The sequence below is a fragment of the Somniosus microcephalus genome, chromosome 24 (assembly GCF_052327205.1).
Source record: "Somniosus microcephalus isolate GS21.2 chromosome 24, FLI_Smic_1.0, whole genome shotgun sequence".
Taxonomy (NCBI): Eukaryota; Metazoa; Chordata; class Chondrichthyes; order Squaliformes; family Somniosidae; genus Somniosus; species Somniosus microcephalus.
Window position 1 is genome coordinate 57,074,229 of NC_141010.1, and position 26,501 is coordinate 57,100,729.

The window sequence follows — 26,501 nt, forward strand, 5'->3', positions numbered from 1 at the left end:
AGATTGGGTCGATTGGGCTTGTACTCGCTGGAGTTTAGAGTAATGAGAGGGGATCTCATTGAAACTTATAAAATTCTGACAGGACTGGACAGACTCGATGCAGGAAGGATGTTCCCGATGTTCGGAGTGTCCAGAACCAGGGGTCACAGTCTAAGGATAAGGGGTAAGCCATTTAGGACAGAGATGAGGAGGAATTTCTTCACCCAGAGAGTGGTGAACCTGTGGAATTCTCTACCGCAGAAGGCAGTGGAGGCCAATTCATTAAATATATTCAAGAAGGAGTTGGATATATTTCTTAAGGCTAAAGGGATCAAGGGGTATGGGGAGAAAGCAGGGACTGAATTTGGATGATCAGCCATGATCGCATTGAATGGCGGAGCAGGCTCGAGGGGCCGAATGGCCTACTCCTGCTCCTATCTTCTATGTTTCTATGGAAGGGGAAATCAACCAGGGCTCCTGATCCTGATATAAGGACAGGAACATTTACCATTTAATATGAAGCAGGCGGTGAATCCAGGGGGGGAGAGGGGACATCCAGGGGAATGTGGGGGTGCCGGCCCATCTCAATGGCCGGGCATTATTACCATAGATTTCCTCTCTGACCCGCCTGATACTGGCCAGATCCACCACCAGGCCGGCGGGCGGGAGCAGGTATGTTAATGCAGAGCAGGTCTGTGTACCTTCTCAGGGCATTGGGCATGAGCAGCTCACTGGAATCACTGGGCAATGAGCTGATCCCTCACAACTCTTGCAGCGAGATGTCGGGTGGCCCTCCTTCCTCTGCCGCTCCCTCGCCTTCCCCTTGGTCTTCCTCGGCCAACGATGGTGCTTCTGTGCCTCCCCCCAATGCAGGCCGCTCTGTATGGCGAGCTTGTGCGGTAGGCAGCACACCGCCGCGATGCAGGTGACTCTTTTTGAGGTATAATGTAGGGAGCTCCCAGACCTGCCCAGACACCTGGACCTCAGCTTCAGCAGCCCTATGGTGCGCTCAATGATGGTGGTCCCCTGGCCACCTATACCTGCGTTGCTCAAGCGTTCTGGGAGCCCAGCTGCGTCCAGACGTGGGGAGCAGGACCTCCCAGATAGGTACATGAGAAAGAAATCAATAGAAGGATATGCTGATAGGGTAAGATGAATTAGAGTGGGAGGAGGCTCGTGTGGAGCATAAATCCTGGCGTTGACCTGTTGGGCCGAATTGAACTACATTGTTCAAGTCATTGAATATATTCAAGGCGGAGACTGACGGACATTTGAACTACGAGGGAGGCAAGGGTTATGGGGAAAGAGCGGGAAAATGGTGCTGAGGCCAAGATCGGACCAGCCGTGATCTTATTGAATGGCGAAGCAGGCTGAGGTGCCGATTGGCCGACGCCAGCTCCTATTTCTTATGTTCTTATGAATGGCCTGTGTCAGTGCTGTAACGTTCAATGTAATCCCCTGTAAATCCCCAAAGTCAAAACATTCCCACGCTGAAAAGCAAATAAAATCCACGACGAACCGGGTTTGGGGGAGGGGGGGGTGCGATTCTGCTGCTCCCCGTCTGCCCAACTTCAAGGTACCAACCTGAAAAATGTTGTATATATGTTAACAAAAAAAAATCCGTGGTGTTTGACAGAAGCAGTAATTGGCCAGCGAGAGGCTGTACCAAGAACAGCCAGCCAGATCCTGCCTGGGTTGTTTTTGTGCTGTTGTTTGGCTTCGATATAAATCGATGTAACCTGCAGCTGCAGACTGCCCAGAGGATGAAGAAATGGGATTAGTGAACACAGCTTCCGCGACAGTCTATCTCACGGTGTGTATGTGTGTGTGTGTGACAGAGAAAGAGAGAGAGAGAGAGAGAGAATTCAGTGTAAGATTCCTTCTGCTGCCATTCAGAGGCAGTGTTAGATTGAGCAAATCTCAGCTCACACTCCTGTAGTATGAAGCAACCTTCGTACAGCAAGAGAAATGACACTGGCAGATGTGAAGAAATTTGCTTTGGCTGGGGCAGCTGATGGCTCTGGGAGGCGCCTTTAACACAGAGTGCAGTAAAACAAGGCAGCAACTAAGGCGAGCTTTTATTATTCTGAACAGTCCTATCATCAGTGAGCGGTGTAAGGTTATGTGTTATCAGCAGAAGAGAGCTGGGAAGCCTGGGCTGGACACGATTGTATTTAAAGAGGCTGGTGCTGGGGAGCGCACTGAGAGAGGGGCAGGCATCACAACATGCGAACCACCATGCCCTGGTTCCTCGGACTGTTCCTCCTCTTAGGAGGCTCCTGTGCCCTGGGTCCTGCGTACAGCCCCGGTAATTACACCAAGAATGAAACTGGGGCATTAGCATTTGTGAGCGATTACAACCAGACGGCAGAGATCATCTACTTCAAGAGTGTTTCGGCCAGCTGGAATTACAACACCAACCTGACCGAATACAACCAGCAGAAACAGGTACTGACTTTACCCTCTTCCTATTAGCAACCTGGTGCCATAGACTCCAGGATCTGTCACAGACACATGGGCAGTGGAAGCCGGGCTTTTCAGCTGGCCAGGGTCTTAATTCAACCTCTTACTGTTCTGGCAACAATGAAGATACAAAATAAAGGCCATAAATCCCACATTTATGCTCAAATAGCAGAGCTGGACAACTTTGACGCCGGGAACTCAGCTTTTATTTTAATTGTGGAAATATAAGAAAGATCCTAGATTGCGTCTCACCCTGAAATTTGAATGGGTCGCTTCACATCCCTGGCTCATAGAAAGCGCTCGCACGCGTTTAACCACTTCACTGCCACTGATCACAGGAGTAAGTTGCTTCCAACTTCGTGCCACTCCCTCTGAGAGTGGGTTAGAGGAAGGTCAGAGAGTGGGTCAGCGGAGGGTCAGAGCGGGTCAGTGGAGGGCCAGAGAGTGGGTCAGCGGAGGGTCAGAGAGTGGGTCAGAGAGCAGGTCAGAGAGTGGGTCAGAGAGTGGGTCAGAGAGTGGGTCAGCGGAGGGTCAGAGCGGGTCAGAGAGTGGGTCAGAGAGTGGGTCAGAGAGTGGGTCAGCGAGTGGGTCAGAGAGTGGGTCAGAGAGTGGGGGTCAGAGAGTGGGTCAGAGAGTGGGTCAGAGAGTGGGTCAGCGAGTGGGTCAGAGAGTGGGTCAGAGAGTGGGTCAGAGAGTGGATCAGAGAGTGGATCAGAGAGTGGGTCAGAGAGTGGGTCAGCGAGAGGGTCAGAGAGTGGGTCAGAGAGTGGGTCAGAGAGTGGGTCAGAGAGCGGGTCAGAGAGTGGGTCAGAGAGTGGGTCAGTGGAGGGCAAGAGAGTGGGTCAGCGGAGGTCAGAGAGCGGGTCAGAGAGTGGGTCAGAGAGCGGGTCAGAGGAAGGTCAGAGAGTGGGTCAGAGAGTGGGTCAGAGAGTGGGTCAGAGAGTGGGTCAGAGAGTGGGTCAGCGAGTGGGTCAGAGAGTGGGTCAGAGAGTGGGTCAGTGAGTGGGTCAGAGAGTGGGTCAGAGAGTGGGTCAGAGAGTGGGTCAGACAGTGGGTCAGAGAGTGGGTCAGAGAGTGGGTCAGAGAGTGGGTCAGCGAGTGGGTCAGCGAGTGGGTCAGCGAGTGGGTCAGAGAGTGGGTCAGAGAGAGGGTCAGAGAGAGGGTCAGCGAGTGGGTCAGAGAGTGGGTCAGAGAGTGGGTCAGAGAGAGGGTCAGAGAGTGGGTCAGAGAGTGGGTCAGAGAGTGGGTCAGCGAGTGGGTCAGCGAGTGGGTCAGCGAGTGGGTCAGAGAGTGGGTCAGAGAGTGGGTCAGAGGGTGGGTCAGAGAGTGGGTCAGAGGAGGGTCAGAGAGTGGGTCAACGAGTGGGTCAGCGAGTGGGTCAGAGAGTGGGTCAGAGAGAGGGTCAGAGAGTGGGTCAGAGAGTGGGTCAGCGAGTGGGTCAGAGAGAGGGTCAGAGAGTGGGTCAGAGAGTGGGTCAGAGAGTGGGTCAGAGAGAGGGTCAGAGAGTGGGTCAGAGAGTGGGTCAGAGGGTGGGTCAGAGAGTGGGTCAGAGAGTAGTTCAGAGAGTGGGTCAGAGAGTGGGTCAGAGAGTGGTCAGCGAGTGGGTCAGAGAGTGGGTCAGAGAGTGGGTCAGCGAGTGGGTCAGCGAGTGGGTCAGCGAGTGGGTCAGCGAGTGGGTCAGAGAGTGGGTCAGAGAGTGGGTCAGAGAGTGGGTCAGAGAGTGGGTCAGCGAGTGGGTCAGAGAGTGGGTCAGAGAGTGGGTCAGAGAGTGGGTCAGAGAGTGGGCCAGAGAGTGGGTCAGCGAGTGGGTCAGAGAGTGGGTCAGAGAGTGGGTCAGAGAGTGGGTCAGAGAAGGGTCAGAGAGTGGGTCAGAGAGTGGGTAAGAGAGTGGGTCAGCGAGTGGGTCAGAGAGTGGGTCAGAGAGTGGGTCAGAGAGTGGGTCAGCAGAGGGTCTGAGAGTGGGTCAGAGAGCGGGTCAGAGAGCGGGTCAGAGAGCGGGCCAGCGAGCGGGTCAGAGAGTGGGTCAGAGAGTGGGTCAGTGAGTGGGTCAGAGAGTGGGTCAGAGAGTGGGTCAGAGTGTGGGTCAGAGAGTGGGTCAGAGAGTGGGTCAGAGAGTGGGTCAGTGAGTGGGTCAGAGAGTGGGTCAGAGAGTGGATCAGAGAGTGGGTCAGAGAGTGGGTCAGCGAGTGGGTCAGAGAGTGGGTCAGAGAGTGGGTCAGAGAGTGGGTCAGCGGGGGGTCAGAGAGTGGGTCAGAGAGTGGGTCAGAGAGTGGGTCAGAGAGTGGGTCAGCGAGTGGGTCAGAGAGCGGGTCAGAGAGCGGGTCAGAGAGCGGGTCAGCGGAGGTCAGAGAGTGGGTCAGAGAGTGGGTCAGCGAGTGGGTCAGCGAGTGGGTCAGAGAGCGGGTCAGAGAGCGGGTCAGAGAGTGGGTCAGAGAGTGGGTCAGCGGAGGTCAGAGAGTGGGTCAGCGAGTGGGTCAGAGAGTGGGTCAGCGAGTGGGTCAGCGAGTGGGTCAGAGAGCGGGTCAGAGAGCGGGTCAGAGAGTGGGTCAGCGGAGGTCAGAGAGTGGGTCAGAGAGTGGGTCAGAGAGTGGGTCAGAGAATGGGTCAGCGAGTGGGTCAGAGAGTGGGTCAGAGAGTGGGTCAGAGAGTGGGTCAGAGAGCGGGTCAGAGAGCGGGTCAGTGAGTGGGTCAGAGAGTGGGTCAGCGAGTGGGTCAGAGAGTGGGTCAGAGAGTGGGTCAGAGAGTGGGTCAGAGAGCGGGTCAGAGAGCGGGTCAGAGAGCGGGTCAGCGAGCGGGTCAGAGAGCGGGTCAGAGAGTTGGTCAGCGGAGGGTCAGAGAGTGGGTCAGAGAGTGGGTCAGAGACTGGGTCAGCGGAGGGTCAGAGAGTGGGTCAGTGAGTGGGTCAGAGAGTGGGTCAGCGGAGGGTCAGAGAGTGGGTCAGAGAGTGGGTCAGCGAGTGGGTCAGCGAGCGGGTCAGAGAGTGGGTCAGAGAGTGGGTCAGAGGAGGTCAGAGAGTGGGTCAGAGAGTGGGTCAGCGAGTGGGTCAGCGAGTGGGTCAGAGAGCGGGTCAGAGAGTGGGTCAGAGAGTGGGTCAGCGGAGGTCAGAGAGTGGGTCAGCGAGTGGGTCAGAGAGTGGGTCAGCGAGTGGGTCAGCGAGTGGGTCAGAGAGCGGGTCAGAGAGTGGGTCAGAGAGTGGGTCAGCGGAGGTCAGAGAGTGGGTCAGAGAGTGGGCCAGAGAGTGGGTCAGAGAATGGGTCAGAGAGTGGGTCAGAGAGTGGGTCAGAGAGTGGGTCAGAGAGTGGGTCAGAGAGCGGGTCAGAGAGCGGGTCAGTGAGCGGGTCAGAGAGCGGGTCAGCGAGCGGGTCAGAGAGCGGGTCAGAGAGCGGGTCAGAGAGCGGGTCAGAGAGCGGGTCAGCGAGCGGGTCAGAGAGCGGGTCAGAGAGCGGGTCAGCGAGCGGGTCAGAGAGCGGGTCAGAGAGCGGGTCAGCGAGTAGGTCAGAGAGTGGGTCAGAGAGTGGGTCAGAGAGTGGGTCAGCGGAGGGTCAGAGAGTGGGTCAGAGACTGGGTCAGCGGAGGGTCAGAGAGTGGGTCAGAGAGTGGGTCAGCGGAGGGTCAGAGAGTTGGTCAGAGAGTGGGTCAGAGAGTGGGTCAGAGAGTGGGTCAGAGGAAGGTCAGAGAGTGGGTCAGAGGAAGGTCAGAGAGTGGGTCAGTGGAGGGTCAGAGAGTGGGTCAGAGAGTGGGTCAGAGAGTGGGTCAGTGGAGGTTCAGAGAGTGGGTCAGAGAGTGGGTCAGAGAGCAGGTCAGAGGAGGGTCAGAGGAGGGTCAGAGAGCGGGTCAGGGAGCAGGTCTGGGAGCGGGTCAGAGAGCGAGTCAGAGGAGGGTCAGAGGAGGGTCAGAGAGCGGGTCAGTGAGTGGGTCAGAGGAGGGTGAGAGGAGGGTGAGCGGAGGGTGAGCGGAGGGTGAGAGGAGGGTGAGAGGAGGGTGCAGGTGAACATGACATGACAGCTGGAACCCACGGGTAACCAAGAGTCACCTCATGGTGCTGGCCGATTGTTTTCCTTTTATTATTTGATCCTTCCTCCCCTTAAGGGCTGACCTGTGCTTGGGAGCGTTTCCATGGGCATTCACCATGCTCTGGTTCCTCACCCAAGTGGGCATCCTTCACCCGCCAGTCTAGACGCTGAATATCGGTGGGGTATCGACCATGGGACTTCGCAGTCCCATCTAATGCTGTTTCCGCGCGGCACCCACACACGTGCACTTTCCAACAGGGGGGTCACTGAGTAGCGATGAGAAGCAGGCACCCTGGCTTATTTTTCCTTTCCCCATCCCAGGGTTGCGGAGACCAAACAACGCCTCTACCGCAGACCTAAGTAGCTCAGTATCACAGCGGACAGTACGATTACTCACTTGGCCATCGGGGGAGGGGCTCTGACCAAGTTAAACTCAATCTGCGAAGGTGATGGTACAGTGACTGGGCTCAGAGCTTCTGGACTGGAATGTGCGACCGAATGATCCAGCCAGTTGCAGGCTCGTCCCGCTCTGCTGTGCAGTCAGACCTGTGGGAGTGCCAGACTGTGACTGAATTACAGGTGGTCATTTTAATCTAACTCACCGGGTGGCCAGTGGTCAGTAAAGTCAAGCGGGATGTAAAACAGGCTGCCGACCCGATCGCAGCAGCTTCCCGCCAGGTGGGTAAGGTTAGCATTACCCCCGAGAGATAGGTTCACAAGAGTTCCAATTCCTTTCTCTCGTGCTGTACTGTTGCTCTGTCTTGTTATGTTAAACACAATCCAGCGAGGCCAGCCTCATTACAAAGAAGTTTTGCTCTGTTAGCTTCGCAGAAATAATACGTAAAAAGTTAGCCTATTCAGTAAAGCATCAAGTTAAACCCACGACCTCTACCACCTAGAAGGACAAGGGCAGCAGGCGCATGGGAACACCACCACCTCCAAGTTCCCCTCCAAATCACACACCATCCTGACTTGGAAGTATATCGCCGATCCTTCATCGTCGCTGGGTCAAAATCCTGGAACTCCCTCCCTAACAGCACTGTGGGAGTACCTTCACCACACGGACTGCAGCAGTCCAAGAAGGCGGCTCACCACCACCTTCTCAAGGGCAACTAGGGATGGACAATAAATGCTGGTCTTGTCAGCGACGCCCACATCCCTTGAATTAATTTTTTAAAACGGGATCTACAGCTGTCTTTGCAGATCTACTAAGAGAGGACCCCTGGGTAGAATCAGTCGTGGCTCAGTGGTAGCACTCTCCCTCTGAGTCAGAACATTATGAGGTGAAGGCCACATTCCCGAAAGACTTGAGCACACAATTCAGGCTGACACTCCAGTGCAGTACTGAGGGAGTGCTGCACTGTCAGAGGGGCAGTACTGAGGGAGTGCTGCACTGTCGGAGGGGCAGTACTGAGGGAGTGCTGCACTGTCAGAGGGGCAGTACTGAGGGAGTGCTGCACTGTCGGAGGGGCAGTACTGAGGGAGTGCTGCACTGTCAGAGGGGCAGTACTGAGGGAGTGCTGCACTGTCAGAGGGGCAGTACTGAGGGAGCGCTGCACTGTCGGAGGGGCAGTACTGAGGGAGCACTGCACTGTCGGAGGGGCAGTACTGAGGGAGTGCTGCACTGTCGGAGGTGCCGTCTTTTGGATGAGTTGTTCTACAGGTGGATGTTAAAGATTCCATGGCACTATTTCAAGAGTTCTCAGGCAACCAACATCACTAAAATAGATTATCTGCTTATTTATCTCATTGCCGTGTGCAAATTGGCTGCTGAATTTGACTACACTCCAAAAGTTGGCTGTAAAACACTTTGGGACATCTGAGGATGTGAAAGGTGCTATACTAAGTTTTTCTTTAGTGACCTTTCATCTCTGAGACCTCAACTTGAATCCAGCCCAAACCAATGGGATGCAAGTCTTCTCTGTGTGACCCCTTTAAGGGTGGTATGTGAACTCAGAATGGCCCCACAGCACAAACTGCCCATAACTTGGCACAAAACAATCCAGCTCGAGCAGGCGAATGAGATCTTGGTTGGGAATGCTTGATGCTGGGACCTGGTGATTGAATGCAGTGCCCCATTCCCGGCACTCACCTCAGTGAAATTAAAAGGAATTCCTGTCGCAGACAGGGGATTGATCCTGGATTCCCTCTTTGTCGTTCACACTGAAAAGAGAGACTCAGGATGTCCCAAAGTGTTTTACAGCCAATGAAGTACTTTTTGAAGTGTAGTCATTGTTCCAATGTAGGAGTGGGAACTGAACCCTACTACTCTCTGAGTCACAGAGCCAAGGCTGGCAGTGCTTGCATTCAACCACAGGATAAACATTAGGCAACCAGGAGTAAGAAGGGAATTTCAGGGGAATTTTTTCACCCAAAGGGTAATCAAGTTGTGGAATAAGTTACCAGGGAAGGACAATGACCTGGGCAGTGTAGATGGGTCCAAGGAACAATTTGACGTGTTTCAGTTCCACCGAGGCTGAATGTAAATTACTGAGTCGCATTACAACCCTCTGAGATTCTGCGCTCCTCCAAGTCTGGCCTCTTACGGATCTCTGATTTCCTTCGCTCCACCATTGGCGGCTGTGCCTTCAGCCGTCTAGGCCCTAAACTCTGGAATTCCCTGCCTAAACCTCTCCGCCTCTCTACCTCTCTTTCCTCCTTTAAGGCGCTCCTTAAAACCTACCTCTTGACCAAGCCTGTCTTAATATCTCCTTATGTGGCTCGGTGTCAAATTTTGTTTTATAACGCTCCTGTGAAGCACCTTGGGACATTTTACTTTGTTAAAGGTGCTGTATAAAACCAATAAAGAATGAAGGAGATACTGCTGTACCCAGAGAGTGGCGAGAATGTGAAACTCGCCACAACATGGAGTAGTTGAGGCGAATAGTAAAGATGCATCAAGAACATAAGAACATAATAAGAACATAAGAAATAGGAGCAGGAGTCGGCCATTCGGCCCCTCGAGCCTGCTCCGCCATTCAGTAAGATCATGGCTGATCTGATCTTGGCCTCAACTCCACTTGCCCGCCCACTCCCCATAACCCTTGACTCCCCTGTTGCTCAAATATCTGTCTGTCTCCGCCTTGAATATATTCAATGACTCCGCCTCCACAGCTCTCTGGGGTAGGGAATTCCAAAGATTCTCGACCCTCTGAGAGAAGAAATTCCTCCTCATCTCTGTTTTAAATGGGCGACCCCTTATTCTAAAACTATGCCCCCTCGTTCTAGATTCCTCCACGAGGGGAAACATCCTCCCTGCATCCACCCTGTCGAGCCCCCTCAGAATCTTATATGTTACAATAAGATCCCCTCTCATTCTTCTAAACTCCAATGAGTATAGGCCCAACCTGCTCAACCTTTCCTCATAAGACACCCCCTTCAACTCAGGAATCAACCTCGTGAACCTTCTCTGCTGGAAACTAGATAAACACATGAGGGAGAAAGGAATAGAAGGATATGTTGATGGGGTGAGATGTAGTAGGATGGGAGGAGAACTCGTGTGGAGCAGAAACACCAGTCTAGACCTGTTGGGCCGAATGGCCTGTTTTCTGAGCTGTAATTTTTATGTAATTCCTTGTAAGCTTTTGGTCATCTGTCCTAATGCCTCCTTACATGGCTCGGTGTCAAATTTTGTTTGATTACGTGCCTGTGAAGCGCTTTGGGATGTTTTACTAGATAAAGGTGCTGTATAAATGCAAGTTGTTGTTGCTGTTGCTGTTGCTGTTGTTGATGTGGGTGTGAGGGGACCAGCGGTCGGTCACACCACGTCTCTGGTATACTCTGACTTCCCTGATGCTATTGTTCCTCGTGTAAAAGGCTCAGATACACGGGGATTCCCATTGGGAAACAATCAGCGAACCTACACTAGTTTTTATTGGATCCTGTTAGAGGTCATTCACATCTAGACTGGGACCTTGAAAGTACACCGTACGAAGAATAGTGTAAAACGCTGAACAAGTTCACATTAAATTCTTTTGCCCGTTACTTCAATAGAAGGTTAATGCTTCTGTTACAGAATGTCATATGTCAAGTCTGCCAGTAAAGCACAGCATAGAAATGCTGGTAAAGTACAATGGAATGGGCAAAGAACTAAAATAAACTAATTGAGAAATGTTACTGAAGGGCATCTGAGTTGGGTGACTGAGGGAACTTTTAACACTATAATATTGAACGTGCAAACTAAGAATAAAAACAACTAGGCCCTGAAATTGCTCGGGCTGCGATCCCAAAATTACGCTGGGATCGTGCCGTCTGCCGATCTTCGCCTTGCCCCTCCCCCTTCCACAGCCAGGCATTCCTCCAATTGCTGCATTGTCCGGGGGAGACAGGATGATCCACCCCTCCCCCCAGAAAGGATCACACATTGTCCCCCGCAGCCCCCTTTCGTAAAGAGACGTTAAATACATTTTTTTAAAGTAGCTTTTATCATTCGGGGGTCCCGGCCACGCACTCCAGCCATGTTTTCGGTCTAAACGGCTCTTGCCTCTTGGCATGGTGGGCTTCGAAGCCTCTGAGAGGCCATGGACGTGGGAACACTGATGTTCAGAGTGCCTGCCCATGGCCCTGGCCCTGGCCCTCTCCCGTGTCGACGGCCTTGTTTGGGATTGGCAGCAGTGCCACTCTTTGCAAGGCCCAGCGGGAAACTCTGAGGCAAGGCTGACACCCAGAGTATCTGAGTCCCAGCCCAGTGTGCAGCTCCACAGACACCAAAAAATCCCTGAAATGTCCGAGCGTGGTTGCCGCATGATGCCCTCGGGGTAACTAGGGATGGGCATTAATTGCCAGTGTCGCCCCGATCCCATGGGGTAATTTAAAACATTATTTGAATTAAGAATATTAAATGGAGTAGACTGTAATTGGTAAGTCATCACATCACAGAATCACATCACAGAAACCCCACAGTGCAGATAGAGGCCATTTCGGCCCATCGAGCCTGCACCGACACATATCCCACCCGATCCCTGTAACCCCTACACCAACACATATCCCACCCTATCCACGTAACCCCACGTATTTAATCCCCCTAACACTAAGGGTCAATTTATCATAGCCAATCAACCTAACCCGCACATCTTTGGACTGTGGGAGGAAACCAGAGCACCCGGAGAAAACCCACGCAAACACAGGGAGAATGTGCAAACTCCACACAGACAGTCACCCGAGGCCGGATTCGAACCCGGGTCCCTGGTGCTGTGAGGCAACAGTGCTAACCACTATGCCACCGTTAAAGGGACTTAACTAACAAATCCTCTGGGTCAATGACATATATGCTTTGGCAGGGCACTGGGTTATTATTGTGATGGAATCATTGAGTCGTGATGAGGTCCCAGGGAACTGGGCACAAGCAAGAAAAGGCAACACATTAAACCTAGGTAACTACAGACCTAACGGGCTAATGTCAGTAGCAGGTGAGATAATGGAAACTATTCTGAGGAGTAGGCCGGAGGCGAGTCTGCACGGTAATAACTCAACAAGAATGAACTAGTGTGGAAGGGACATGCTGTAGCTGAAGCAGATCGTGCAGCTTGTAATGATATAGCCTCAACATTTCTAGACGTGCCCGTGCTTCAGCAGATGTCAATCTTTCACATCTTTTGAATATGTAAATTAAAGACCTTCCCTTAACAACCAGCCCATGACAATGTGGCAATTAGGCAATGGGTTTGATCAAGGTTTAAACCAGGAACCTGAAGCGGGAGGTTTCTCAGTTGATGCTGAGCTGCTGAATGCTGTTGTATGTAATGCTGTTTTCAACTTTTTGAATTCAGTCTTGGATTCTAGAGAATGTTAAAACAAGTACAGATAAAAATAATACTGGACTCACTCCGATACAGGGGCCAATATTAACTGTTCCCGCCAGGCTGAAACCGGGGGACAGTGGGCCCACTTTACATCGTCTCTGAATTTCCTTCCTATTGAAGTCAATGAAAAGGAAACTGGGCGGAATGTAAAACGGGCGCCCGGCCTAAAACTGCTGCACGTGTTCTAACTCACACCAAGTCCCACTCGCCATTCACCCCTGCTAACCATTGGCTCCTTTCCCCAATGCCTGAAATTTAAAATTCTCATCCTCCTGTTCAAAACCCTCTATAGTCTCAGTCCCCCCTCTCTCTGTAACCTTACACCACCCCAGACTTCTCGTGCCTCTGCTTCCAGCATCGTTTGTCTCCCCCCCCTCCCTTCTTCCCACCATTAGCGACTGTGTCATCTGCCACCTTGACCCATGCTCCAAAATTCCGAAATAAACCACTCTGCCTCTCCATCTCCCTCTCCTCCTTTACGAACTCCTGAAAACCCACCTCACCCTTCCTAATATCTCCTTCTTTCTTTCCCCCTTTGTGAAACTTGGGACGTTTTTCCACATTCAAGATGCAATGGGCCGGATTTTCCGACCCCCACGGGTGTGTATGAGGTGCGCACGTGCCCGTAAGGGGCCTCACAAGTGCCGGTTTCAGGCGTGCGAAGCGCGTGCGCTAAAACCCGGCACTTGCGATCTGTCAAGAATCCTCTCGACAGATCCTCCGCCTGCCCAGGAGAAGGGCCTCCGCGGGCAGAGAGTTCACTTTCTGCACAACCTCCGCCCGCTGAAAGCCTTTAAAAATCTTACAGCTGGTAAAAGCATAAGGCCTGTGTTTACCAGCATAAGAGTTTTAAAAAAATTAAAATAATTTTTTTTTCACTCATTTATAAATTAAAAATACTTTTAAAAAAGGTAAGTTTATTTTTAGCCCCGTAAAAAACTTCAATTCTTTTTTCAAAAAATTACATTTTTGTTTAAAATATTTAATTTAATGTAATTTTAACTAATTTTAAATACGTGATTTAAAAAAAAATGATTGAATGTTTAACTGTGTTTTTTCAGTGATCCCCATTCATACTTTTGATTGATCTGTGCATACAGACCTGTCAAAAGTGTGAAGGGGATTCCCTCCTTTGATTGGCTCCCCATGGCCTACGTGATCCCAGGGACGCTTACATCAATTTTCCTAGGGTTGAGATGTCTGTGAATTCTTTCGGAGTACTTGACTTCCTAAGTCACTCAATGAAGGTGAGGAATTCTTCAGATCATAGAATCATAGAAGCACGGAAATTTACGGCATAGAAAGAGGCCATTCAACCCATCGTGTCTGTGCCAGCTGAAAAAGAGCTCTCCAGCCTAATCCCACTGTCCCGCTCTTGGCCCGTAGACCTGTAAGTTACGGCGCTTCAAGTGCATATCCAAGTACTTTCTAAATGTAATGAGGGTTTTTGCCTCTACCACCCTTTCAGGCAGTGAGTTCCAGACCCCCACCACCCTCTGGGTGAAATGATTTCTCCTCAACTCCCCTCTAATCCTTCTACCAATTACTTTAAATCTAAGCCCCCTGGTTATTGACCTCTCTGCTTGGGGAAATAGGTTCTTCCTAGCCACTCTATCTAGGCCCCTCAATCAAGTCTCCCCTCAGCCTCCTCTGTTCCAAAGAAAACAACCCCAGCCTATCCAATCTTTCCTCATAGCTAAACTTCTCCTGTCCTGGCAACATCCTCATAAATCTCCTCTGTACCCTCTCTAGTGCAATCACATCTTTCCTGTAATGTGGTGACCAGAACTGTACACAGTCCTCTAGCTGTGGCCTAACTGGTGTTTAAAACAGTTCAAGCACAACCTCTCTGCTCTTGTATTCTATGCCTCGGCTAAAAAAGGAAAGTATCCCGTATGCCTTCTTAACCACCTTATCTACCTGCCCTGCTACCTTCAGGGATCAGTGGACATGCACTCCAAAATCCCTTTACACTTCTCAGTATCCTACCATTTATTGTGTATTCTCTTGCTTTGTTAGCCCTCCCCAAATGTATTACCTGACACTTACATAAGAACATAAGAAATAGGAGCATGAGTAGGACATTTGGCCCTTCGAGCCTGCTCCGCCTTTCAATAAGATCATGGCTGATCTTCTACCTCATCTCCACTTTCCTGCACTGTCCCCATATCCCTTGATTCCCTTAATATTCAAAAATCTATCGATCTCTGTCTTGAATATACTCAACGACTGAGCCTCCACAGCCCTCTGGGGTAGAGAATTCCAAAGATTCACCACCCTCTGAGTGAAGAAATTTCTCCTCATCTCAGTCCTAAATGGCCGACCCCTTATTCTGAGACTGTGACCCCTGGTTCTAGACTCCCCAGCCAGGGGAAACGTCATATTTCCACATGTCTATCTGTGCCCTCAGCTCATCTGCCTTCTTCACTAGACTCCTTGCATTGAAGTTTATGCCATTTAGCACGGCCAACCCCCTTTGTTGTCTATTTTGTAGCCTTTGTTTCCTCTGCCTTCCAAACTCACTGACTAATTTACTGCCTTCCATTTCCAGCTTTGGTTCTCTCCCTTCTGAATCTACACTCACGTTCTCATCCACCTGCCAAGCTAGTTTAAACCCTCCTCAACAGCACGAGCAAACCTCCCCGCGAGGATATTGGTCCCGGCTCTGTTGAAGTGCAACCCGTCCAGCTTGTACAGGTCCCACCTTCCCCAGAACCAGTCCCAATGCCCCAGGAATCTAAAGCCCTCCCTCCTGCACCATCTCTCCAGCTACGCATTCAGCTGCTCTATCCTCCTACTTCTATACTCACGAGCTCGTGGAACTGGGGGCAATCCAGAAATTACTTCCTTTGAGGTCCTGCTTATTAATCTCTTTCCTAGCTCCCTAAAATCTGCCTGCAGGACCTCATCCCTCTTTCTACCTATGTTGTTGGTACCAATATGGACCACGACCTCTGGCTATTCACCCTTCCCCCTCAGAATGTCCTGCAGCCGCTCAGTGACATCCTTGAATCATGTCTGCAGCTGCAGAAACACCAGTCTGTTCCCCTAACTATCAAATCCCCTACCATTATTGCTTTCCTGATCTCCCTCCTCCCGCCCCCCCCAACCCCCCTGTACAGCTGAGCCACCCACCGTGCTGTGGAACTTGCTCTGGCTGTACTCCCCAGAGGACCCATCACCCTCACCAGTATGCAGAACAAAATACCGGTTGGAGAGCGAGATGCACTCAGGGGACTCCTGCACTACCTGCCTGGTCCTCCTCGTCTGTCTGGCAGTCACCCATTCCCTCTCTGCCTGAAAACTCTTAAGCTGCGAAGTGACCACCTCCTGAAACATGCTATCCACGAAGCTCTCAGCCTCGCGGATACAATGCAGTGATGCCAGCTGCTGTTCAAGCTCCAAAACTCAGAGCTCAAGCTCCTCCACCTGACGACACTTCCTTCATGTGTGATTGTCCGGGACACGAGAAGTATCTGGACTTCCCACATGGCACAGGATGTGCATTCAACGGGACTGAGATGCCCTGCCATGCCTCTATTTAATAGACTAACTAAACTTTAGATTAACCCACTGACCTAACATAGAGAGATAAAATACAAATGTTTACTAAATATTTAACTTGGAGTCCTCCTTTTGAGTTAGACGTGAGAAACCGCCTTCCTCCTCTCCACCATATTCCTACCATCAGCAAATTCTTCTACTCTGCTTGCGATCCACTCCAATTCAGATTTACCCAGCTCTGGATAGGGAAGACGAAGGAAAGTGAAGAATTCTTCAGATCGGGAAGAAAAGGCTGAGGGGTGACCTAACGGAATTATGAAAGGTTTTGATAGAGTGGATACAGAGAGAGTGTTTCCACTTGTGGGGAAGAGCAAAACTAGAGGCCATCAATATAAAACAGTCACCAAGAAATCAAATAGGGAATTCAGAAGAAACTTCTTTACTCAGAGAGTGGTGAGAATGTGGAACTCGCTACTGCAGGGAGTGGTTGAAGCGAATAGTATAGATGGATTTAAGGGGAGGCTGGACAAGCATATGAGGGAGAAGGGAATAGAGGGTTACGCTGATAGAGTTAGATGAGGAAAGACGGGAGGAGGCTCGAGTGGAGCATAAACACCGGCATGGACTGGTTGGGCCGAATGGCCTGTTTCTGTGCCGTATATCCTGTGTAATCCTATGTGTTTATTTGGCCCTCTGTATGTTGATATTCATGGTATTGCATCTGTTTTACTGCTTTGTGTTCTGGGTTAATTGGATCTCTCAGGGAGGTCCACTTTATGTAACTGAGTAAATCCTTCACTGGAGCCTCTGTCCTCGAGCGCTGGAAAGAGTTGTGGTGCCCTGATTCATATCAGTTAGTTGTGTGTATACACGGTGGAAGAAGATTAGCTGTGACATTCACCCTGAAAGCTGTGTTTTAGTTGGTGGGAGTGTGTAGGAGTGTGTGTGTTTCTTTAAAGTTACCTTTGTGTATTGATTTCTTTGTGGGTTCAATGACGAGACATTTATGAAAGAGAATGACTTTTAATCTAAAGCTTGTTCAACTCTTTTATACAGCTTTACAGGAGACACGATGCTTGTGATGCATCTAGAACAAAACTGAAACTAAACTAACTGCCCTCTGCTGGTCAGGCACAAGCAATCAATACATGCAAACATGCTATTAAGGCATCATAATCGAACAGGCAAATATCATCTCTATTTGCTGATATCATTACATCTCCTTTTCTTAAAACAAAAGTATTTTACTTTTAACTAACAACATGTTTTCTTTGTATTAATCTGCATTTTAACTGTAACACTTAATGAACTTACATTATCATTATCATGATCAAGGTTTTTTAACCTTGCTTTGTGTGTTCACATGAAATATGTCAATACACTAGAACTTGAAGAAAGAATAAGATAACATTACTTCCTTCTATAACAATAGTCCTTAAATTTGCTCAATGAGTCTCTCAGGAGGCTTCACGTGTCTTGAGGATTTTCTGATTGATTGTCCTTGAATCTGAGTTGTTGCCTCAGATGATTGGTTCTCAGCTGTGTGATCAGGTTGTTCAACAGTATCAGTCTCTTGACCTGCTGTGGCTGGTCCCATGAGAAGATCTCGACGATTTCTTCTCAGAATAGCACCCTCATCTGTCTGAATGGTGTATGATCTTGGTTGAACTTCACTCAGGACAGTTCCCTTCTGAGTCCATGTGTTTGTCTTGTCTTTCAACCTTACTTGGTCACCAGTGTGGAGTCCAGGTAGGTTTTGTGTTCCTCTGTCATAGTAGTACTTTTGCTTTTCTTTCTGTTGTTCTTTGAACTTCCTCACTTTCTCCCCCTCTTTTGTTTTCAGGAGGTTCTCCGGGATGGGTAGGTTTGACCTTAGCCGACGTCCCATCAGGAGTTGGGCTGGTGACATACCACACTCGAGCGGCGTTGTGCGGTATACAAGCATGCTTTGGTAGAAGTCAGTTCCACTGTCTTTTGCCTTGTACTTCAGTCTTTTCACTGTGTTTGCGGGCTCTCCTGGGTCAACAGCTCTGGACAACGTGTCTGCTGTATACCTCAGCTTACCCGGTGTGTACGCAACATTCAGTTCATCATAGACTGACTCTCCTTCGCTTTCCACAACGAGGACTCTCTTTACCAGGTTCAGTCTCTCACAGGCTTTTAAACCTAGTATGGCTTGCACATCCTTTGGCACCACGATTAATGCTAGCGTGTGCTCTCTGTCCTTGTGTGTTACTTTGACAATGCATCTTCCTTTCACTGGTATATCAGTACCTGAGTATCCTGTCACTTTCACTTTGATTCCATGTATCTTTGGTCTGGGTCTAATTTTCTTAAAATCAGTCTCTGATATCACATTAACTTGTGCTCCAGTATCCAATTTAAATGGAATGTATATGTCATTCACTTTTAGTGTCAACATCCAGTCTCTTTCTTCTTTTTTGTTTTCAGACACAACATCTACATAGAACTCCTCTATGTCGCTTTCATCTACTGCATGGACCTTGCTTTGTTGCACTTGGTTCTTACAGCAACGGGCATAATGGTTGTTCTTGTTGCAACTATTGCATGTTTTACCATATGCTGGACACTTTCTTGGTGGATGCTGTGTACCGCATCGACTACATGACTTTCGATTGTCCCTTTCATTTTTGTTCGCTGGCCACGCCTCTTTTTTCACATTGGCGCTCTTTTTGTTAAACGGTTCATGTCCGTTCATTCTCACTGCATCCACGTTGCAGCTATTGTCACTGAACAGCTCCTTTGCCTGCAACTTCACAGTCTCTGTAGCCCTACACAGTGCTATGGCTTTTCCCAGGTCTAGATCTTGCTCTCTTAGCAGTCTTTCCCTTAGACCATTATCTGGAATACCACACACCAGTCTGTCTTTTATCAGCGAGTCTGTCAGTCCCTCAAATTCACATGATTTGCTTCTGTTTCTCAGTTCAGTCACATACTGATCAATAGTCTCACCCATTTTCTGTACACATGTGAAAAATCTGTGCCTCTCAAATGTCACGTTACGTTTAGGTATGCAGTAGGCCTCAAACTGTTCCATTATTTTATCTAGCTTCATTTTGTCTCCATTAGCAGCGAATGTGAAGTTATTATACACCGCCAGCGCTTCATCACCCACGACATGTAAGAACAGTGACGATTTCCTTTTATTTCCTTTTCTCGTCAGCTCCGATTGCTGATAAATACAACCCCACACGTTGTTTGAACCTTCTCCAATTTTCAGCCACATTACCTGTCAACTGAAGCGTCGCCGGTGGGAGTAAACCTTCCATTTTTCACTTCGTTAGCTATTCTCTAATGGTAAGTAACGATGTTCTCTTTTGGCTTGCTAATCTGTGGAGAGCTGATTTAACTTCAGATTTTTTCTCTTCATCTCTTTCAATCACTTCTGACACCATGTATTGATTTCTTTGTGGGTTCAATGACGAGACATTTATGAAAGAGAATGACTTTTAATCTAAAGCTTGTTCAACTCTTTTATACAGCTTTACAGGAGACACGATGCTTGTGATGCATCTAGAACGAAACTGAAACTAAACTAACTGCCTTGCTTCTCTCGGTCACATGCCCTCTGCTGGTCAGGCACAAGCAATCAATACATGCAAACATGCTATTAAGGCATCATAATCGAACAGGCAAATACCATCTCTATTTGCTGATATCATTACACTTTGTTGCTAGTTTGTGACAAGGACCTTGACACTTTCCCTGCAGATTGCAGCTTTCAATTGGTGAGTGTTGAGGATGTTAACAAGTTTCTGTAACTTGGGTGTCTTATGCAATGTTCATATAAATTTTCTGTTAATGTGTTGCCAAACATTGAAATCTTTATTTTCAACACTTTGCCTTATTGGGCAGATCTGTGCTCACCTTTGGAAGTGTCTTAGTGAGTTTCAGTGAATGTTGAGACATAACTGCCCTTCCCCGCCACAGCCCCCACCACCCCGCAAATGACTTGGTCATTGTAGGGATGCTTTAGGTGTTGGTGTGGGGTGGTTCAACCTGGCGCATCATGTGGCAGCCAGGGTGTATAGCATCAAGTGAAGTAAATCTGGCCATGGTGAGGCCATCGCTGGCCTCCCAGGCAGCAATGTGGTCGGGTGCTGTTGCCCTGTGTCCTGTGCAGCATCAGGTGATTGCGGATAAGGTTGGTGTTGTTGTTGGTGCTGCTGGTGTGCCTGATGATGTTGGTGTTGGGGCTGATCGTGGAGGGACTCAAAAGACCAAGGTGAGATTTTTTCAAGGGCTGGAATAGATGGCAGCTGAAGTTGAGATGACAGAAGCGATCTGCCAATGGTGAGAGAGCTTGCTCCAAGGAGGTGACAGTGGATAGAGAGTTTACTCCAAACACTTCCAAACTGCATAAAACTCAAAAGTGCCTTCCAAGTCCTGAAGGCTCAAGCTTCTGACATTGGAAAGTGACCAGCTGTGAAATGGTAGCTTTCAGACCACTTTTGCAGCTGTCACCTATTCACAGCAATGGGGAGACATAGAGAACCCGACCTACTTACCTGACCTGATCTCCGGACGACATGAACCTTGTTAAAAAAGTGGTAAAATAGAAATAGGCTAGCAAAATAGTAGTTAACAAGTGTTTAACAAGCAGTTAAGAATCTTAAAGGCCTCAACTTACATGGAGGCGGGTTCAGAGCAGGCTCCCAACCCACTGTCGATCATTTTGATTTTGACAGTGGACCCGCCTCCAAACCCGCACTCTGAGCACTGGCAAAATCCAGCCCCCTGTTTCTATATGCGTCCAATTGCCCCATGTGTCCAAACTCCCCATGTGTAATCCCACGTTTGCCATTGAGTTCCCATGTCTTTAATTCAAAGCTAAATTTTAAAAAAAATGTTGTCAGTCCCAGTTGTTAGATTTTTTTATTTGTTCTCAGGATGTGGGCATCACTGGCATTTATTGCCCATCTCAATGTGGTTGACTCTTAACTGCCCTCTGAAGAAATTCCTCCTCATTTAGGACAGAGATGAGGAGGAATTTCTTCACCCAGAGAGTGGTGAACCTGTGGAATTCTCTACCACAGAAGGCAGTAGAGGCCAATTCATTAAATATATTCAAGAAGGAGTTAGATATATTTCTTAAGGCTAAAGGGATCAAGGGATATGGGGAGAAAGCAGGGACCGGGTACTGAATTTGGATGATCAGCCATGATCTCATTGAATGGCGGAGCAGGCTCGAGGGGCCGAATGGCCCACTCCTGCTCCTATCTTCTTCTAAGTGGCCTAGCAAGCCACTGAGAAGGTGGTGGTGGACCTTTTTATTCTTGAACCACTGCAGGCTTGATACGACTGGTTGGCTGGTTGGGCCACTTCAGAGGGCAGTTCAGAGTCAACCACATTGGTATGGGGCTGGAGTCACCTATAGGCCAGACTGGGTAAGGACGGCAGATTTCCTTCCCTAAGGGACATTAGTGAACTACAGGAAACTCTCTTTCAACCAGCACCTAAATAACCGGAAATCTCTCTTAACTGGCAAAATTCAGGAGTAGGTTCAGGTAAGTTTTACTTCATATTAGTGGCCGTGTAACCGGGGTTCCTGGATCTGTGGCCATGTACCCGGGGTTCCTGGATCTGTGGCCGTGTAACCGGGGTTCCTGGATCTGTGGCTGTGTAACCGGGGTTCCTGGATCTGTGGCCGTGTAACCGGGGTTCCTGCACCTGTTGCCATGCAACAGGGACGCCTGGATCTGTGGCCGTGTACGTACCTTAGTAAGTATACCTCTCTGTAATCCGGACTTTTTGATCAACCGGCACCACGCCAGTCCCGTCGGTGCCGGATAAAAAAGGGTTTCCTGCAGTTGAGTTTTTACAACAATCTGACAGTTTCATACTCACTTTTACTTAAACTGAATTAAAATGATCAAACTGCCATGGTGGAATTTGAGCTTATATTCTACTGGATTATCAATGCCAAACCTCTGGATTACTAGTCCAGTAACATAACCATTGCACTACCACACCCATCTCTGTAGAGTGGACGTGTTTGGTGATGTTAGGCTGGGATACTCTCTGAGAATGTTTACTCTCTGGGAAAGACTCTGCCCGTTTCTACCTTTCTGGAGAGGCTTCCAACGCCCATTGGAAGGTATAAGTCATGGGTTTGCTGTTTGTGTAAAGTGCCGGGTGTCCTTGTTACAGCTCGGGAGTGACGGGGGTTTAGGAAGGAGTCAACCTATTCTGCTACTCTGTATGATTCACGACCACAGCCTGGCACACTGGAATTGCTCTGTGATCCCGGCCAGGTTCCAGGCAGGAAAGCACTGGACAACAGGGCAAGATTGGCTGCTGAGGCCTACTGCTGCTTCCTGACCCCGAGATCCATGTTCCTCCCAGCAGAACTGTCGCTGGTTGCCTCTTCCCTCCCCTGCCTACCGTAAGACATTCGGAAGGAGACTATACCAAAATGGTTCTGGTAATTAGAATTTTATTTAGTACAAGACAAAGCACAGTTAACAAGTCTATTGCTAGCAGTCTTACCATCTAAGGCAAACACGGTATTACCCTCTCCTCCAGGTAGAGACCTCTTCCTGCCGTTCCTCCTTCACTTCTCAACCGAGTTCTATCTTTCTCCCAGTTTATACCCTGGTTCCCTTCCCACCATGTTGTTGGATCACCCTGTGGTCCAGGTTCTGTGGCTCCACTATCACGTCTTTTGTGTATTGTTCACTTTACTTTGCATGCAAACCCACTTAATTAATATGCAAATTCACTCTTAGATTGTATAAGCATCATGAGCTCACCCATCTGCTCTTCTCTTACTTCTCTTGAACAATAGGCTGCGATCAAACGGCGAACCGCCCAAGTAATGTGCGCAACTGGTCCTCTTATCAATACCTCATGCAGTCTGATCAAACCGGTTTAACTTTATTGTTTCATTACCCGAAACTCACTCCAGCCTCAGTATCATCCAGAACTTGTTCTAGCTTAATGTATCACTGTTGAGATACCGCGGCAAACGTGGGAGTCGAGACCAGAGTTGGTGTAACACAACTGCTTTAATCTACATCATGGCAGAGAGAGAGCTTGAAAAGCCCGCGCAACCACTTAAATACTCCCCAGACAGGAAGTGCTCCCGGCAGCCTGTCCCTGTGGGAAACAAGTTGCCGGAGGAAAGGGCCCCCGGCTGGGGGCGGCTGCTGCCGGCAGTGCGCCTGCGTAAACTGTCCGTGCCGCCGTGAGCGGATTATGTCCAATGGTGGCGTGCCGCCACAGAGCTCCCCCCAGAATCCGCTTCGGAGGAGTGGACGAGTCGTGACGGTGGTCTAATGGTTCTGCCGGAGCGGCTCTGAGTGGTCGGCGGTCTAGTTGGTGGGGCCGGGCGGTTCGCCGCTGGCTGTGCTGGCTTGCTGGCGGGACGGCCTCTAGTTGGAGGTCGGGCCACGGGGACCTGTTCCCCTGGTTCTGTATGTGCTGGTTTGAGCCGGTCGATGGAGACTGTTTCGACCCTGTCGCCGAGTCGCAGCTTGAAGACCTTGTCCCCGGTTTGTAGTACCTCGTACGGTCCGTCATACGGGGGTCGCAGGGGTCCGCGGTGCGCGTCGTGTCGCACGAAGACAAAGCGTGCCTGCTGTAAGTTTGGCGGGACGTGAGGTGCGAGTTCGCCGTGTCGGTTGACCGGAAGTGGGGCGAACTGTTGAGCGGAAGAGAAAGAGTTGAGCCGCTGCTGTTCGGCCGACCAAGGCGTGGTAGCCTCCGGGAGGAATTCGCCTGGTACGCGCAGCGGTTGTCCGTAGACTAACTCCGTTGCTGAGGACTGGAGGTCTTCCTTGACCGCGGTGCGTAGGCCTAGTAGCACCCACGGTAGGCGGTCAGTCCAGGTACTGTCCTGCAGGCCGGCACGGAGTGAGGCCTTGAGTGACCTGTGGAAGCGTTCACAAAGCCCGTTGGCCTGCGGGTGGTACGCCGTGGTTCGGTGGAGCGTCACCCCGAGGTTGCGTGCTGTGGCCGTCCCGAGTTCGGAGGTGAACTGGGCGCCTGTGTCGGAGGTTATGTCGGCCGGTACGCTGAACCTCGCGACCCAGGTGTTAACGAATGCCCTGGCGATGTCGGCTGTGGTGGTGGAGGTCAGCGGCACTGCCTCAGGCCAGCGTGTGTAGCGGTCGACCATCGTGAGGAGATAAGTTTGGCCTTGCGATGGCGGCAGAGGACCGACGATGTCGACGTGTACGTGGTCGAAGCGGCGGCTGGGTACCTCGAAGTCTCCCAGGGGTGCTTTTGTGTGCAGCTGTACCTTAGCCCGTTGGCAGGCAAGGCAGGAGGTGGCCCAAGTCCGAACATCTTTGCTGAGGCCGCGCCAGACGAAACGCTGGGAGAGGAGTTTGACGGATGCGCGGGAACCCGGATGGGAGAGCCCGTGGATTGCGTCGAAGATGCGGCGGCGCCAGGTTGCAGGGACGACCGGCCTGGGTTGGCCGAGTGAGACGTCGCAAGTGACTGCCGTGGCTTCGGGCCCGTGCGCGACCTTGGCTAGGCGTAGCCCTGGCAGGCTGGTAGCCACCGAGAGGAGGTCTGGGTCCGTGAGCTGGGCCGCTGCTAGTTGCGCGTAGTCGACCGTGAGGTGATTCGCGCAGATGGCGGGACGGGAAAGGCAGTCGGGGACAACGTTGTCTCTACCGGAGATGTGCTGGATGTCCGTGGTAAACTCGGACACGGCCGCGAGCTGGCGTTGCTGCCTAGCGGACCAGGGTTCGGTGTGCTTGGCCATCGCGTATGTGAGCGGCTTGTGGTCCACGTACGCAGTAAAGGGACAGCCCTCCAGGAGGAACCTGAAATGGTGGACTGACAGGTGGAGCGCGAGGAGCTCGCGGTCGAAAGCAGAGTATTTGACCTCCGGGGGGCGCAGTTGGCGGCTGTAGAAGGCAAGTGGCTGCCACGCGCCATTGACCCACTGCTCGAACACGGCTCCGACCGCGTGGTCGGAGGCGTCGGTGGTGAGCACGACCCGGGCATCGGCCCTCGGGTGCGCGAGCAGGGTGGCGTCAGCGAGCGCGTTTTTGGTAGCGTCGAAGGCGGCTGACGTGTCAGTGGTCCAGACTACGGCCATCTTGCCGGATTTACCTCGGAGGGAGTCGTATAGGGGCTTCATGAGGGCTGCTGCTCTGGGGATGAACCTGTTGTAGAAGTTCACCATCCCGAGGAACTCCTGGAGGCCCTTGATGGTTTTGGGGTGGGGGAATTGCTGGACGGCCTGCACCTTGTTGGGCAGGGGGACGGCCCCAGCAGGGGTGATGTGGTGGCCGAGAAAATCGATCTCGGCTAGGCCGAATTGGCACTTCGCCGGGCTGAGGATGAGCCCGTGTTGGGCTAGGCGCCCGAACAGGATGCGAAGGTGTTCGAGGTGTTCCTGTTGTGAGGAGCTGGCCACGAGAATGTCGTCTAGATAGACGAATAGGAAGTTCAGGTCCCGGAGGACTGAGTCCATAAGGCGCTGGAAAGCCTGGGCTGCATTCTTGAGGCCGAAGGGCATTCTCAGGAACTCGAACAGGCCGAATGGGGTGATGACGGCCGTTTTGGGGATGTCCGCGGGGTGTACGGGGACTTGGTGGTAACCGCGCACCAGATCGACCTTGGAAAAGATGGTTCGTCCGGCCAGTCGGGCTGAGAAGTCCTGGATGTGCGGCACCGGGTATCGGTCGGGGGTGGTGGCATCGTTGAGGCGGCGGTAGTCCCCGCAGGGGCGCCAGCCTCCGCCGGGCTTGGGGGCGATGTGGAGGGGCGAGGCCCAAGGGCTGCTGGAGCGGCGGATGATGCCGAGTTGCTCCATGGTGGTGAACTCGGCCCGCGCAATTTCCAGCTTGGCCGGGTTGAGTCTGCGGGCGTGGGCAGAGACCGGGGGGCCGGTGGTGGGGATATAGTGCTCCACACCGTGTTTGGCGGCTTTGGCCGAAAAGGTCGGGTTGGTGAGGGCGGGAAACTCGGCTAGAAGTGCCGAGTAGTCGTCCGTGGCTCTGGCGAGGCAGTAGGTCATCAGGCCGGCTGAACGGGCCGGGGTGAATGCGCCAGGGATGGGGGCCATAGTGTTGATGTCGACGAGGCGGTGCCTCGGAATGTCGACAAGGAGGCCGTGGGCGCGTAGGAAGTCGGCGCCGAGGAGTGGGCGGAGGACCTTGGCTGTGAGGAACTCCCAGCAGTAGCGGCGGCCTGCGAGGTCGAGCGTGACCATGCGGGTGCCGTATGTGCGGATGTCAGAGCCATTGGCTGCGGCCAGCGTGATACCCCGTGTGCCGCGTTGGATTTCGAGGGCGGAGGCGGGGGTGATGCTGTGCTGGGCTCCTGTGTCGCACAGAAATCGGCGGTTGGTGCTGTCGTCAGTGACATACAGTAGGTGCCCCTTTTGCCCCACGGCCATCGTGGGGGCCGGTGCGGGGGGGGGTTTGAAAGTGCACGGTGGCGTGCAGCGTTGGGCCCTAGTGCCAAAACGGGTGTGGTAGTAGCAGTGACCCGGAGTGGAAGGACGGTCGGGCCTAGTGGGCCGGGGAGACCGCGTGGTCGTTGCCATGAGGTCGGGCGCGACGTCGCGGGCGGTCTGCGAGGAGAGCAGCCGGTCGACCTTTTCGGCTATCTCATTCAGGTCCGTGGAGCCAGACTCCACAATGAGCGGGCGGATGCTGGCGGGGAGCTGCCGAATGAAAAGCGTGCGAAAGAGGGCGCCGGGGTTTTTGTCGTCCGAGAGGGACAGCATGTGGGAAAGCAGGTCCGACGGTGAAGC

The 26,501-nt window shown here is 51.4% G+C and overlaps 1 protein-coding gene across 2 annotated transcripts in view; it reads left to right on the forward strand.

Annotated features, from left to right (window-relative positions):
* Nucleotides 1-1,771: 1,771 nt before the first annotated feature.
* Nucleotides 1,772-26,501, forward strand: part of ace (angiotensin I converting enzyme (peptidyl-dipeptidase A) 1) — a 432,315-nt gene continuing 407,585 nt past the window's right edge. The window contains exon 1 of one of the 2 annotated variants that reach the window (XM_085966629.1): nt 1,772-1,792. Coding sequence is in view for 1 of the 2 variants with exons in the window: in XM_085966628.1 (XP_085822754.1) it covers nt 2,206-2,427 (222 nt within the window). In the remaining variant the exon portion in view is untranslated. Of the gene's footprint in view, nt 1,793-1,862; nt 2,428-26,501 lie in introns of those variants that run through there. The other variant, XM_085966628.1, reaches the window with a different exon arrangement.